The sequence below is a fragment of the Mytilus californianus genome, unplaced genomic scaffold (assembly GCF_021869535.1).
Source record: "Mytilus californianus isolate M0D057914Y unplaced genomic scaffold, xbMytCali1.0.p SCAF_25, whole genome shotgun sequence".
NCBI classification, from domain to species: domain Eukaryota; kingdom Metazoa; phylum Mollusca; class Bivalvia; order Mytilida; family Mytilidae; genus Mytilus; species Mytilus californianus.
Genome location: NW_026262674.1, coordinates 4101986 through 4119406, shown reverse-complemented (window position 1 = coordinate 4119406; position 17421 = coordinate 4101986). Strand labels below are relative to the sequence as shown.

Below are 17421 nucleotides of genomic sequence, written 5' to 3'. Positions count from 1 at the left end.
TTGAATGCCTGTTTTTAATCGTAATTTTTCTCAATTTTTAATTTGAATTTTTTAAATGATTTGTATTTTCTGTTGAGAACATAAAGATAAAATATTTTAACAATGATAAAAACAACACGGAACAGCTGCCGATTTGTGCAAGATCATTGGTCCATAAAAAAAACCGTCACCGATAGTGACAAAAAAGTTTCAAAACTTTTTAATTTATAAATTACATGCACCTCTTTATACGGTAACATGTGGTATTCCTATTATAAAGCAATATTTAAAATCTAATATTTTGGAAATGCAAATAGTAATGTATAAACCAATTCTTCTTTGTAGTGTATAGACCCATGCCCCTTTGTGAGTACGGCGGAAAGGTTATTCATACAAAAATAAACACACATTAACAGATGGCTAAATTAGAGGGCCAACTGTCGTCTAGTTTTTTCGACACTTGCTACCGATTTTAATGGGGTTCTATAGAGGGTATATTTTCTCTATTAAAAAGTTTGAATAAAAAAATACAATGACTATTGATTTAATCTAACATTATTTACGTCCATATGTCATTTTTAGAATCTATTTAATCTAATTATTTCTGAACTAGATAAGATAAAGACAACATGACCCGTGCATGAGATAAAACATTCAACACTTTATGTAAATAAATTAAGCTTAATTCGGTTCTGTCGACTTTCATGACAAATTTGTAGGGCATACTTGTTTAATTTTCTTAATTTCCTTATCTCCTTATGAGCAAACATCAAAAGTTACTTCCTACAATTATTTCAGATTTTAGCACTGCATACGAAAATCATCAGCAACATTTTGGCAGCTGCCAAAACCAATCAATTTTCTTTTCTACAAGAATTTTGCATTTGTCTGATCATTAATTTAACTCCCAATCTTGAACTCCCTTACTTTATGTCTTATAGATAGCGTGCTTAAAATTCCTTTTCATATCAAGAATTAAAAGATTCACTACTGCACATTCTTCTCCAGCAAATAAACATCTCATTCCTGGCCGGTATAGAGATTTTTGTTTATCAAATTTGAAAGACTACTTTTAAACTTCGATTTTTAAAGTAAAATCCTTACTGTATGAAAACTCCTCTCCTACAGTCCTATAACAGATATCCGACATAGAAATGTTTAAACTGTTTTCTTCCTTACTTCATACTCTAATACCCAAAATCCCGTGGATAAAACCATTAACTATAATCCGACTAAGGAAAATGTTTATTTTACAATGTCAGTCTCTTTCACTTTGAAATCTTTACTTTATCCCTGCAGGGATTCGTCTGGACTTAAAAGCACTTCCAATCCTGTGCCGAACCCCACTTGTTGTTGAAAATGTTTATCAATCAGAAGTAAAACTTCAATCACGCTGGGAACGATAAACTTAATAATGATGAAAAATTACCAGATAAAATCTGAATATTTACATGCATTTATATAAGGATTCTTTCTTTGTGAGTGACATGCATGCACTGTCATGCATATTTATTGAGTTTACACGTTTCCTCTTATTTTATCATTCAAACCTAAACTTTACAGTCGTAAAATGCACCCATTGAGAACATTTTTTGTAATATTATACAAAATCTGATAAAATACTCATTCATCGTATAGTGGAACTTCCTAAAGAGAGATTCTACTTTTTACGTTTCAAAAATTCGTTGGATCAATTAATGTTGTGAAATACGGTACCATTCAGATCTCAAATGAATAAAATTTCTAATTGTCAAGAATTATCAATTATTTATCTAGATTGTATATTTTCAAGCTAAATCAATAAAACAAAAAAGAATTTTCGTCAAAAGGTGCAGTCACATAACGTTAAACAAAGCATAAATAAACATTCAAGTAAGCAACAAAACAAACATACAAATTAAAGAAAGTTGTTAGTCTTTTACAAAAAAAGGAAAATTATTAAAATGATGAAATTAAAATGTTAGTTAAAACAACATACCTCCTCCGGCAACGACCATTTTTAAACAGCTAGATTTACACACTTAGAAAAGCCACACAACGACAGAGTTACAACAATAAAATGCTCCCTGTACACTCAAAAAAATAGAATGACAAAAATTTCTTGACCCCAAGTCTTTATATTCCGACAGATTGTAAATTCAATCGGTTTACCGTTATTATTGAATGGGCAAATCCATTATCGCTTTTGTTTGCTGGTCGCGTGCCATCGAACAAAGAATTTTTCACACCCCTTTTGATTGGTCGAAATGGAACCGTCCTCTATGGAAGCTGCCAGACGAGAAAGTTGAAATGAAAGTTCCATCGAGTTAATTATTTATATTTGAATAGTAAACAGGAAATTTGATTGTTTTTGATTAATGACATAGTATTTTGGTATTTTTGCTTTATTTTTTACTATGAACTATTTTTAGTTTTTGCAAGGTGGCTTCCAGCGGGTTAATATTCTATAAAAATCACCTGTATTTTTGTATTTTCTTGCTCAACACCTGTCTGTTTTTACAGTTTCATTTTTCTTGGCAACCAGGTGATAATGATTCTCCAAATGATTTCAAATCGATGAAACCGTTTTTATGCAGATATTATTACATATCAGACGTTAATTTTCATGTTGTTAGTTCATCAAAAATTGATTTATAGAAAAGAAGAGTATTTATCTACATTTTATACGCGTACTGGTAAACAATGCTTCTTCAGTTTCCTTAACATGCTTTAAGCACATGTTGTAAAACATAATATAAACATGCACGGTTTTATTTTTAAAAGTCATGAATTAGCGACATTTTTTTACACCAAAGTCTTAGTCATTTCCCTTCTTAAAATATTCAACAAAGTACGTTACTGGATAAAGCTAAAATTATGAAGTGTTTTCCATATCATCAGAAGCTGGGACTATTATACTAAGTTAGTATAATAGTCCCAGTCAGAAGACGATACTTTGACGTGTTTTGTTAACAAAAAATCATGATGAATTACTGTATAAATATTGTAATAAGTGAATATATATATTTCAATATATTCATGACATTTTCTGCACAAATTAATGAAACAAGAAGCCTTTTACTAACAGTAACCATTATTATCGCCATTACTTCATCCATATTGCGTGTGTACGGTATTAAAAATTTATAAAAACAATATAGTTCCCACGCTTATAATTCAATGTATCTAATATTTCTTCTGGATATTTATGCCTTTCATACTTTATAATTTTCATGATATTTAAAAGTGATGCGGTCTTTTATTACGTTTCAATTAAAAATCATTTACATCTGCAGTGTGTTAAAATATTCATCAACCAACAGGTTTCTAACATGAAATTTAGGTCTTTATAATTTGTTACGGTATCTGATGCCGCTTCCCACATGGACAAAAATAAACTACAATGATATTTTACTTTGATAAAGTTTTTTTTTTGGGTTGACATTCAGATTTTAATTGTTTTGCACCGAATGATCGTGAGAGGTCAAGTGCTGATCAATTGACGGTTAAATTTAAACTAACTGCATCTCAAAATGCATTATTTTTATATAGGAATAAATTAAAATTATACAAATGTACCGATTGTCTCGCCTAAAATGATCTAATATTGTCAAAAAGTATTTGATTGAAAATGTCAATAGAGACTGCCTTATTCAATTATTTATAATAATTTAATTTTCAAATGTTTCTATCGCTTTTAATGAATCAAATTAGTTCTTAAATAAGAGACTGGTTGGGAACTGCCAATTCCAAATGCCATCTGTCATGAGATATGACGTAACATCGGTCACTTTTTGTCAGTCCACAGTGGTCAGTTAGCAGCCACCTGCTAACTAATCAGTACTAATGGATTGTTTGTCCGTACGACAAAAGGTAGAGTATTGTTTACTTCGGTGTTGACTGTAGGTGACGACCAGCACGCGCTGGTCACACTTTTCTATTTAATTTACGTTCGAGGCTATAACGGATTTTATTTCGCAAGTGTTACCTTTTCGTTGTTGTATTAACGGTACAAAATCTGTTCGCATTTGTTTCCAAAGTTGTTGATAACGTAATAATGAAGTTTATTTTGTCTGACATATTGCGTGAGTTATCTCGAAATCCTAAAAGTAAATAGACAAATTAAACAAAGAGCGATAAAAACTGATGGCGTGACTTCCACACTATATGTAATGAAATATTCCTGACTTTGCTAGCTGGTACAATTTCAAGTCAAATTCATATCAAATATATATACGAATCAGCCAAATACTGGGGCAATATATGCAAGTTAACTTAATAAAAAGAGTGTAGCGTAATACCAACTTCCAAGCAAGGACCGAAGCTCATAAACTCGGCAATTAAACGCAGGACTTCGAGAAAATCCGGAGAGCCGACAACCTTGCTTCGGAAGTTGGCGTAATACAAAGCGGATTCCAGTTTACTAGACGTTTGTCGTTTGCGGTTACATACTCGTGACGTTTTGTGTTCTAGACGTTTGCGAATGAAATTGTAGACGTTTACCTTTATGTGTTCTAGACGTTTGTCGTTTGAGCACAGGGTTTTGTTACAATTTACCGGGTTTACTATCCATACGAACCCCGGAAATTGTCGTTTGAGCACAGGGGCTTGTTACAATTTGCCGGGTTTACTATCCATACGAACTCCGAAAAATTCATTTGCCGGGTTTACTATCCATACGAACCCCGAAAAAATGAGGTTTGAGGTTCTGGGCGTTAACCGTTCGGTGCTTTCAACGTGCACACAACCAAATAAGTATGTCTAAAGACAATTTAAATCTAAACTTTTGAAAGATTTTGAGTACATGTATTTTTTCCGAAATATTCTTAAACGAAACCAAATTTCTTCCAGAACTGAAGCTCTATATTGTCTTTCAGATACCAGTTAACTAACTATGGTTCTGCGCAGATATTTATAGATTTTTATTGCTTTAAGAATTGGGTAAAAAATCATTTAATGCAAAATTTTAGAATAACAAAACTGGTAAAATCGTGACAAAATTGTATTCAACAGCTTGGTTTATCACTGAATTAAAGTATTTGTAAAAAAAACTGAAAAATAATATACTATAATCAGACTCTTTATTATTAAAATAACAACTTTCTTGTGATGTTACAACACTGTCCCAGGTATGGAGGAAGGTTGGGCGGCTGCAAACATGTTAAACCCCGACATATTCTGTATGTGCCTGTCTAAAGTCAGAAGCCTGTAATGGAATGGTTGTCGTGTGTTGCTGTTTATCATATTTGTTTTGTATTGTTTGTTTTTGCGTTGTGCTGTTGCACCACTGTCGCAGGTTCGGAGAAGGTTTGGGCGCCCGCATACATGTTTAAATCCACCACATTTAGTTTGTGCTTGTCCCAAGTCAGGAGCCTGTAATTCAGTGGTTATCGTTTGTTGCTGTATATCATAATTGTTTTTCGTTAATTTTTTTGTACATAAATCAGGCCGTTAGTTTTCTCGATTGAATTGTTTTACATTTGTCATTCAGATGCCTTTAATATCTTGCTGTGCGGTGTGGCAATCTAATTAAAATATAGAACTCGGATATATGTAGTATAACGAAATCCGAGTTCTATATTTTAATTAGATTGTGCGGTGTGGGATTTTCTCATTGTTGAAGGCTGTAAGGTTACCTTTAGTTGCTTACTTACACGTCGTTTGTTCTCTCGTGCAGATTTGTCTCGTTGGCAATCACACCACATCTTATTTTCATATCTCTGATTTTGACGAAGTTGATGAAACTCTTATTGTGGAAATTTGCCTAACCTCTTAATTTTATCGACCAGGCTGCCTATTTAAATATTTGTTCAAATAAAGAATGAGTAAGCGACATTTTTATTTTTTTCTGTGCTCCCTTCATCGTGAGAAATGGCGAGATTTATTCAGCGAGTCAGAAATGTAAGATAATGATATTCTTTATTTTGATCATAGATCATTACCGATTTTTGTGATAAGGTTGGGTCAATCAAGCGGATTACGAAGTCATTAAAAAACATATGCTTTGTGCTGATTTTGTAGAAATTAGTCAAAAAATCGATAGACACCTGATAAAAATGTTATCTTTTAAATCTGACAATCAAAGGTGACGGGATTTAATTGAAGTAGGCACGTGGCTGGCTCGCGACAGGTAGAATAGGGCGGAGCTTATCATATCCGGCAGGTGAGACATCGATTTACAATTTAAATTGAAATGCATCTGATGATTTTATGAATTTTATGGTTTGTTGGCGACGATTGATTTTGACGGTTTGAATGATAATGAAAAAAAATTGTGTACGACAATTATGAGTCAATATATAAAAGCGTATCGTAAAGAAATAGAGCGACAGTAAATGTGAATAAAATGTGCAGTTATTTAATATTAAACTTAGAAAAATATAAATATATCTAAATAATTATATATCATGATTAGCGTTGTGTGGAAATACAACACAATTGTAATGTAATTTTGTTAAAACACATTTTAATTCAGATTTTAAATTTAAGCAAAGTAAAAAAAGTAATGACGCAAACACGCAAAATATAAAATTAAAATAAACCATATATACTTGAAAAAAATCTGACCATTGTTAAACGGAAGAGTGTTGTTGCATGTATAACAAATATATTGAACTAAATAAGACAAATTCTTTCACCTTCTAATTCCATTGAATTGATTTTATTAAAGAAGTTGAAAAGATAAAATTTAAATGTTATACGGAAAATGTAACCATAGAAATCAATCACTCAAAACAGAAAAAAATCTAACAGAAAAACAAAGGATATGGGGTATCCCATCCATGCCACACTATCAGTCCATGCACAGCAAAAAAACACACAAAAAGTAAAGTGTATATATATGACGCTCATTGTTTCTCTCAAACTTTCTCTATAAATATCCTTGTATTCCTTTAAGTTGAATATTATCTCTTTGTTGCAGCTTACATATCAATTTATGAAATTATATTGCTGTCAGGGATATGAACCCTGGTTAAATTATAATTTATATTCACAAAGAAAGTGTCGCTGAAAGTTCCCATCAAAAGTACAAGCTTTGCACGCGACGTCGCGTGCTAGGCACGTGTCCGAAGTTTGCCAAGATATTATCGTTGTTGGGAATATTTCTGAGGGCACCGACCCGTCATTTCCATGAACATGGTTTTGAATTGAAGGGTCATCGGTCATCCAAGGCGAGTTTATTGCTTTAGATTCGACAGATTCCATGAAACCTGAGATACGATCTCTTTGGACTCGGAACCATTAATCACGGAGAAGGAAAGTGGACTGATTGGACAAATTTGTAAAAAAATCCATGTTTTATTGAAAGAAAAACAAATTATAGCGTTCCTTTAAAATAATTGTTACCATTGATTAAACTATGAATACCGGTGTTTTTAAGTTTTAAACTGAGTTAATGAATATCAATATTAGTTTTTTTTCTTCTCCAAAAGCGAGAAAATTAACCGCCATTTACCTCGAACCTGTTCTACAGATCACATTCACTTTCAAACATAGAATTGAGACTATTCATGCGAAATAAGATGAGCCACTATTTTTGATTGACTTATGTTTACTAATGACCTCATAAATAATTTAAGTGTGGACAAACTAATGAGATCAATTTATGTGACAATTTTGGCTATCAGACGACAAAGGGGTATTCGGGGGCCTCTTCTTCAAAGACGCGGCACCTCATCATAAAGGCCGAATAAAGAGAAATCTAATGACCTTAACACAACAATGAACCACCTGTCCCCCAAAATAACACATGTCTCTCAAAAACTAAGAGTGCCGCCGAAACTTGGAATGTTGGAAAAACTTTTAACAGTTTCATGGTTGAAAAAGTTTACAAATATTTGAAAAGATGAAACCTTAGGCGGTATATACGAACGCCAGGTGATAATGTTATAAAGAAATAATTTATGTTGTTGACACACTTTTAACAAAAAATACAATAGGTAACTTGAGGACACTCTGGTTTAACTTTTTATAACTGGGTAACGAGGGGGGAGATACAAGTACATCGACACTTTGTTTAAATGTGAACTTAACAACTACTAAAAAGGGGGGTGTTAACGACCTCGACTACCCATGAGGGTCTCGCACGGCCAGTACTAATAAAGTCAACAACATTTTAAATATTTAGTTGTTTATAGTTACAACATTCTGATTTATGTAAAGTTTGAATTTTCTGTATTGCCCGGCATGGAACCGTCAACTTACATCAGCACTTATACAAAATCTCATCTTTAGTCCGACTGTCGATGACAGACACCATGACATTCTACTAGAAATATAGCAGCTTAAGAGACGGTATAACGAAGATCAAAAGTCTTAAAACTACACACTTTAGTTTAATAAAAAAAAAATCGTTGGTTTGCTGTCTCCCTGACCCCTTTATCTACTTTATTCATGACATTTAGTTCCGGTTTACCTATGAATGTGCTTTTTGTTTATAATCAAGGACGTATGTTAGTTATACGTCCTTGTTATAATATACCGATATTATAAAGCCTTGCTAAACTCATATTTATGTATGTTTTCCATATATGTACCCTTTGTTTCATCCATGAAGATAAAATAAAGATTAAGAACTTAAAAAAAACTAGTTTAACTCCGCAATATTTTAACGTGTCTGTCTCATGTTAAAAACTTAGTAAGCGATGTTTTTTTTTATTATACCCGATTATAACTTTTTGTTCAGAAAATTTGTTTTGCATTGCTGGCAAATCTTGTTATCCTCTAATTAATTTAATTATTCACGAACTTGGATGCGTTTTAAAGCTTCGCCATATTGTGTAAACACTGCTATATTGTTTGCGGAAAGACCGTTGACCTGTTAACGTTTTTTTTACAATATTGCGTTGTTGGGACTACGTCAATTTATGCTTGCTAAATATTTCAGATTTTGATCTTAAAAACTGTTTATAAACATAAGACAACTCCAAGTGTTAATGAAAACAGAAGACAATTATTATAATGTGTTAACGAAATATTAAATAAAATCTTTCCACAGCAATAATAACGAGCTACATTTTTTTTATCAAAAGGCGATAAATCAGAATATTTAATTTCAAAATAATTAAACACATTTCATAAGGTAAATATTTATCCGATCAAATAAGTAAAGATTTCTGTAAATTCACAATCACGTGTTCACAATATACATCATTGATTTTGTAAACAAATATTTGGACCAGAGAGCAGGTGCCGTTATGTAAACAGTACACTGTGTTTGCTTTTTAATCTCAAACGGTTGAATTAATATATTCAATCACATCTGTAATTTTCAGATTAGGAGACTGACCGATTTTCGAAGAAAAAACAAACATTCCGACTGGTATGTCCGTACCCACATGCGTACTTAATATGATAACGCTTGTATGATGTCTCTTACGTTCTTGAAAATTGAAAAAAGCTAGCGTACAATAAGGGAAGCCAGAGGAGTCAGTTATATCAGGGTATGATTATTCTTCTATATATATAAACAACATACATCACAAGACGCAAACAACATATGAGCTGCGTCGGATAGATATATGCCAGAATATAACCTAAATATATAGAAGCCCATGCATTGACCAATGACATATTCAAGTTGCACATCACATTCACGGCGACAAAACTGATTTCGCGGGCTTGATTAATTCCCTACATCCGAAAGTGATATGTTGAATATACTGGTGGTTTGCAAAAATTCTATAGCATGTATTTATGTCTCGTAAAAACAAAGCAAAAACAACGAACAAATATAAACACAAAAAAAACCTAACAGATATCTAAAAAAATAAACACTTACCCGCCCTGCTTTCACTGTCTGCTGGTTTAACCTGTATAGGACGGTTCATCTGAAAAATAAAGAATAAACTTACCAGTCACTAAACTGATAACGTTTCTTTTTTTTAAATTTTCTCGTTCCATCCAACGAGATTTAAGGAGGGAGAAATGAGTTCTCTATAACCAGTAAAACCCGCGAAACACGGCATATTATTATATGTTAATAGTAACCTGTTTGTGATTTGAGAAATTTGGTTTTGATGGAAAATGAAGGTAAGTTTATTTAAGCGGCAGACATTTTGCCTCGCAAACAGGTCTCATACGAACCCCTCAGAGAGTCAGTGTTTCAAGAGTTCTTGAAATTACTCTGAATTGTGAATAAATTTAACAGAAACAATCTGCCATCAAAATGATTATATAGTCACGTACGCTAACGCCAAAATAAAAAAAAACCCATAACATTTCATCAGATACAGACAATAAAATTGTGCAAAAAAAGCTAAATTTCAAGTGCTACCAGATTGAAATCGATCTTAATACACCTGAATGGTGTTTTTATAAGTATAGGATTCAATCTGTTACATCTATCAGGATGCCAAAAATTAGAAAAAAATAATTTAAACTTAACCTAATTTAATTTCATCAGTCATCCCTCAATTGAACCCTGAGTACTAAACCATGTCCCTGCTGTATATACTCTACAATTCATTATTTGACGTGAATTCCTACCAAATTAAGTAAACTTTCTATAAAGTCTAATTTACGGACAATAAACTTCCATTTGTATGCAACTTCCGATCATTCACAGCCTCGTCTTGGAGAAAATTTTATTTTCGTGGTGCAAATATGTTGCAATTAGCGCCAAAGAAACCTCTCGTTCTCGAGAAATGCAATTACTGAGACCTTAGTACCGTCTTTCAGTGTAGCGATTTAAAGAAATAAGTAGACGGAACTCGATTAAGTTTTTTGCAACACAATCAGCTTAAAGTTGGCTGTAAGGGTCTTTTGGGAGGACTTTTAACAAACCTTTCAAAATATTCCAGCGTTTATAAATTTTGAAATTATTCAGAAACTAAGGTTTCAACTCCCTCAGGCAAAGTTGGCCTTAGAAAGATTTGGCTATTATTTTAGGTCATTTTTTATTATATAGCTCAACTGTTTCGGTTTTATACATCCTTGGCTTTCAAAAATCGGCTTTGAGCGTTCCTGATGAAGGTAAATCCAGAAAATCGCATCGGACGCATTAAATTTAAAACGTGTTGTTTTCATTTTTTACTTATGTTCTCAAATGTTTTAAATTCATAGTTGCCATTTTTTACCTCTCTAAAAGAAAGAAGTCGTTATTTCAAATCTTACGACCTGTATTATAAACCATTCAAAATTTTAAAATTCTACTTCATGTAAATCTATACAAATAATCCCTTCGAAAATTCTGCCATTCGTGGAATTGCAATTAGTAGTCAATTATACCCATCCCATTATTTTGACATACATATTATGATAAACTAGCATTTCTACTAACTTGAAATGCTCATCATATATATAATCATCAAAAACTAAAAGCCCCACAGAAACAAGAATTTACAAGTTTGACGAACTAATTTTATCACATATAACTCACGGTATAGAATGCACACCAAAAGCACCGAATATGCACTTTTCAACTGTGAAATATCTTACAAAATTTTAGAAAAAAAATCCGAGATACCACCGTTATAAGACCGTTTCAGAATCTCAAGGACTTATGGGTAATTTTATTGTTCGTATACCCCAAAATGAAACTTGATAACGTCACGTCATTGGTTGAATTTCAATTGTTTTAATAGGACGTTTTTAATCAATCACGATGCTTTGGTTTACACTTTTGAAAATATTACCCAGAGTGCATTAGATTCTGAGACGGCGAATTAAACATAGGCTAAGTCTTCGTCTTGAATTGCATTCAAAAATATTTTTTTCAGTTTTTTCAATCATGACTAGTACCTTTATTATACTGATAAACAATAGTAAAATTTGAATACTAGATTAGATTAGAAAGTTGTACAATAAGAAATGCTCCTCTGAACACGATTATTGAAATATTTAATTACAGATTAAACCATAGTACTTTCCTCTTGAGCCTCGACAGACATGAATTCCGATGTATTAACATTGATTTGGAATCGGAAAGTGCAGCTGAGACAACCTCAGTGATGTTTTTTATTACGTTATGAGTCACTGGATTGATGCTCCAATTCCATTATAAAATACAAGACTTAATCTGAGAACTGTATTTGATAGTTTCGGAAAAAATCCATTTATGCATTTGTCTCTCAAGCTGATAGAAATATTGAATTAATAACACGCCGAAAGGAAGGAATAATACGACAAAGGGAAGTAATAATACGAGAAAGGAAAGATGAATAAATCTAATTAAAGGGTTGTTCTTTACACTAAAGGAACCATGTTAAAACTTTCTTTCAAAAAAACAAGGATTGTATAGCTAGTTATAGATTATACAAATCCTAACTCAGTGCTTTGAGGACTCTCAGGAAGATTAGTTTTAACTAATGGGATTATAATATCCTCTTGAAATAAAGATTATTTATTTATTTAAAGGCCGTACGGTGACATATAATAGTTAACTTCTATGTCATTTTGGTCTCTGGTGGAGAGCTGTCTCATTGGCAATCATACCACATCTTCTTATTTTTATATTGCAAGGTTCAATAAATAACTGGATAGTTTATTTATTCGAACATGCAAAAAATAAAATCGCATGTGAAGGAAAGATAAAGTGATGTGCGGAATGGACAGCAAAATATAGTTCGTTCTCCATGCAAAGACAGCGTAAGAAAGTTAGCTTTTATTCATTAAATTTCTTTTTGACTTTTATCTAAAAAGCCACAGAGTAGTCTAAGTATCTGGGATATTCATTAAACGAAGATCAAACAAAATTAATGCTACAAACGATCCAAAATGTAGATGTCGATCACATAAAGAACTTCTCTTCCATTATAATCTCGAATGTCCCTTAAACCGAAATCGAAGAAGAAATTTATTTTGAGACATTGACGAAAATGATTTCCCCTTGAAGTTTTATTATTTGCTAATGATTGACACATGGTATACTTAAAAGGACCCGATATGACGAAATGTTTTTAACAATTCATATTTATGACAAAACAATAAGGGAGCTACTATTTGATTTTTAGGGGGGGGGGGGGGGGGCTAGGATGAAAAATTTTGTCCTGCATTTTTTTAGTTGTAATCTCTATCCTGCCTTTTTATTTTTCACTCTATTCGGTCCTGCCTTTTTTTTTATTAGTTTATCCTGACTTTTTTTACATAAATTGTCATCCTGCCTTTATTTTTTTTGCCAAGTTGCTCATCCTGCCTTTTTTTTTACTCAAAACTCCTGTCCTGCCTTTTTTTTCAAATTTTATCCTGTTTGAGGGCCTCAATGAAAATTAGACTACTTCTAATTTAGTTACCCTCTTTAAATAAAGAATTTATTATTATTATTATTATTATAAAAATCAAATGGTAGCTCCCTAAACGAAAAATGAATATGCCATGATAGACAACAACCAACGACAACCATTCAAAATTTCTAAACAAAACATTCAACATACGTCCAAACAATATAAAGCATTTCATGGCATAACAAACCAGACAAGTACACAAAAACGGACCAATTATCTATATACATATATACCAATCAATTCACACGCTTCTTTTAGAAAAAAATAACTACATCGTGGGAAAAAGGGAGAATAAGTATTTGTTCAAAGGAACGTGTTTTTACTGTAATAACGTTAATGGAATCAATAATAGTTAATTTACAGATCAGAACTGTAAAATGAGAGTCAACAACAAAAAAACTGAAAATAAAAGTGAGAAGCAATCCATTCGTAGAGTACTTGTAAAACAAATGCATTGTTGCGCATATGCATATCATTGGTTGTGTCTCAAACAGTTATTGTGTCTTCTTTTTCATCTCATTCCACCTGAGATTATATAAATCTGAAGATGGCGACAAGTTCATTCTTATATTGTCCTCACGTGTAAGCCCGGTAACCAAGGATATTATTCCTTTGAAATCATATCCTACTCAATTCTCTAGACGAAAGGATTTTTTTCATAAGAATTCTTTTATAAAATAAGATATTCATTGATTTTTGATGGAAGACAAAAGATTTCTACTTCATGTTTTAATCCGATCGGATTTGATTTGCAGAATATGAGTCATGGCGCTTAATTTTTCTCATCCGCTTTTTTCCGGAGTATTATAAATATAAATCGTGTGTCGGAATGACAATGTAACGATTTTCAATTACAGAAATAATCATTCCGCGACAAAGCTGAAGACAAGTCGATCGTTTGGCAGACATTAATGAACAACACGTCAATTTTAAAAAGCATTTGTTATTTTTTATTGAAAAAAAAAATGTGGTTGGTATGGCAACAGTTTTCCAAGGATTACAACAGAACGAAGAATTTCACACAATATAATTTCGCTGACGTAATTGCTGTTGTTGAAATTAAAATATGCTGAAAACAGTTAGGAGAGAGAGTAAATATTCTGTATGTTTAACTACCCAACAACCGAGCTTATTTGTGAATTGTAATCCTGTTATATATGCAAATGAACTTTCAGGCCATAATATTATATAAAATATCGGTTCAGCAGTTCTTCCAGGTCTCTTATCATCTCTTCCCAAATTATAAGCCCATACGCAACGACGTTTGCTTTTCAATAGAACAATATTCATTTGTATAAAATTAAGAAGATGTGGTATGATTGCCAATGAGCCAACTCTCCACCAGAGACCTAATGACAAACATTTGTGAATTGTAATCTTGTTATATATATATAAAAAAAACGTCTAGGCCATAAGATTATATAAAATATCGGTTTAGAACCACATTCACTCGGCAGTTAATCCAGATCTCTTATCATCTCTTCCCAAATTATAAGCCCAAACACAACGACGTTTGTTTTTCAATAGAACAATATTCATTTGTATAAAAATAAGAAGATGTGGTATGACTGCCAATGAGACAACTCTCCACCAGAGACCCAATGAAATAGAAGTTAACAACTAAAGGGTCACCGTTCGACCTTCAACAACGAGCAAGATCTATACCGCATAGTAAGCTATACGGGTCCCTGAAATGACAAATGCAAATCAATTCAAACGAGAAAACTAACGATCTAATTTATGTATATAACATAATCAAAGATAAACAAATATTATATACAGCGACAAACGACAACCACTGAGTTACAGACTCCTGGCTTTGGACAGGCACATACAGAATGTAGCAGGGTTAAACTAGTTTTCTGGTGCCCCCTAACCATGGACAGTGATGTAACAGTACGACATAAGAACACACAATCAAAATCAATTGAAAAGGGCAGGTATTTTTTAGAATGTGTTGCAGACAAAGCAACACAACCCATGTGTGCTGACGTGGTGTTAAATCCAAATTCAATAATCAAACATCTGACAGGAATCGTTCGTTTGCACACATACAAGGCGACACACAATTTACAAAGAGGCTTTTCACAGAATACCTTCCCCGGAGAAAGGCAACCTTCTTAAAATGTTAAAGAACTAAGACAACCTGCTAAAGTGCAAAGAACAGAGACAACTCTCGTTACGGAAGTTCGCTTGTCATGTTTTGGAATTTTTGTCAGATTTTCGGAATCCTCTGGTTTTATCTATTTGAATGCCTTAAAAAAATTTGCCCATTGACCCCCATTTTTCTTTTTAAAAATCTTTTACATGCATAATTATAAGCCATCTGTAAAAGTCTTATAAAATCTTAAATTTTTTAATAGTTTTTGAGAAATTGAACTTGTCAATGATAAAGCTACGAAAAGTCAAGAGAGAATATTTTCCCGCCAAAATTTCAATGGCTAATATCTCGAAAACAAGCACATTAACCTATATTTTATTTTTGCTCTTTTTGTTCCTTTATTAATCCCCTATCAATATGTACTAGTGTTATGAAAAGCTTGTTATTTTGAAACTGAGTAGCGAACTTCCTTAAAATACAAAGAACTGAGACAACCATCTTTAAAATATAAAGATCTAAGACAATCCTCGTAATGTGCAAGGAACTCAAATGTCCGAGACAAATTAAAGCTAACACCGATAAGAGTCCTAAGCCGTTACACTTTATGCTTCGAAAGTGTCTTTAATTTCTCAGCCTTGCACCCTTGTAGGCAATGCCTTCTGTTCCTCAGAACCATTAAATTTCCAAAGTGATTAAAAAAATAACATTAAAAATCAAGGACAACTTGACGTCTTTACGACATCTCACGCAAGAATTGGAGTGAGACGTGAAAATCTTAGTTCATAGCAACCACTCGATATTTAATTTCAACTTATTTAAATGGAGAGATTATATATTTCCGTGGAGATTGTCGATAGCCAGTGCTGACATATATACTATAGTAACCACCTGTCTAGTTATCTTAATAATAAATAGACCTGTAATGATCTATGTGTAACAAAATAAACAGAAAACGATTTGTATATGAATTATTGATGCGAAAAATAGAAACCAACAGGTTCCGACACGGATAGTTCTTTACGTGGATATGTTAATACGTCAGTGATGGCTGATAAAATGTTTTAATAATTCATGTTTCCAATCAAATGAATTGGATGCGATATCAAATTAAAAAAAAAGGAAAATATGTCTTTCTTTGAAAAGAAATGAAAAACAAATGTATCACCTACACAATCTGTTCAAGGTTGCAATTTTCTAGCAAATTAGTACTCTGCACACAACGAGGTACACACATACTGAGAAATAAGACCCCGTGGTCTTATATTGTTGTTCTTTACATGAAATAACTAAAGTATCCAAATTATTTTATAGAAAGACGAAAACGACACAGAAACATGTCATTTTCTGGATATATATTTAAGTTCAAGGATCGTTATTTAGCCAAAAGTAGTTCATTTGCGGAACATTCTCGATCATTTTGAAACGATTCATTTAACGTTGAATAATTGAGAAACTGCATCAGAGATAGGCGTTCAGTCTCACGGATTTAATCAAATTTATCTATTCATAGGTGTACGTATCACATGCATTTAAAAACTACTGGACTATTTAATATTGCGTTTTAATTTGAATGAGCCAAACCTTTGCACTATTTACACCAGCACTATTAAGGATGTTCGCTCCTCTTGTTTTTGAATTTTTGCCAGATATTCGGAATTCTCTGGTTTTATCCATGTAGTGCCATTAAAAATGTTTGCCCACTAACCCCTACTTTTCTCTCCATAATATGATTACATATAGTTCAAAATGTCATTTTTGAAAATCTTATAAAATCCTTGTTACTTTTTCATAGTTTTTGAATGAAAAAAGGTGCCAATGTTGAATGTATGAAAAATCTAGAGAGAATTATTTCCCGCCAAATTTTCAATGGCTTTTATCTCGAAAACAAGTACACTGACCCTTCATTTTTTTCTGCTTTTTTTAGTTTCTTTATTTATATACTATCAACTTATAATAGTCTTTTAAAAAGCTTGTTATTTTGAAACAGAGGCGAGAACATCCTTAAAAACAATGCCTTATATTATCAACTACTATAAGCTTGAATAAATCAAGAATGACGCAGCAACTTTGATTTTTTCAATATAATCTCATAATGGATATACCATTAGCAAACACAAATATTGAATACGCGCTTTGTTA

At 32.4% G+C, this 17421-nt stretch overlaps 1 protein-coding gene across 9 annotated transcripts in view; it reads right to left on the bottom strand.

The window, feature by feature from the left end:
* The window catches only part of LOC127732569 (CUGBP Elav-like family member 4), a 146681-nt gene that overhangs the window by 22486 nt on the left and 106774 nt on the right, over positions 1–17421 (bottom strand). For all 9 annotated transcript variants that reach the window (XR_007996315.1, XM_052241629.1, XM_052241630.1 and 6 more), the window contains one exon: positions 9740–9788. Coding sequence is in view for 8 of the 9 variants with exons in the window: in XM_052241629.1 (XP_052097589.1) it covers positions 9740–9788 (49 nt within the window). In the remaining variant the exon portion in view is untranslated. The remainder of the gene's footprint in view (positions 1–9739; positions 9789–17421) is intronic.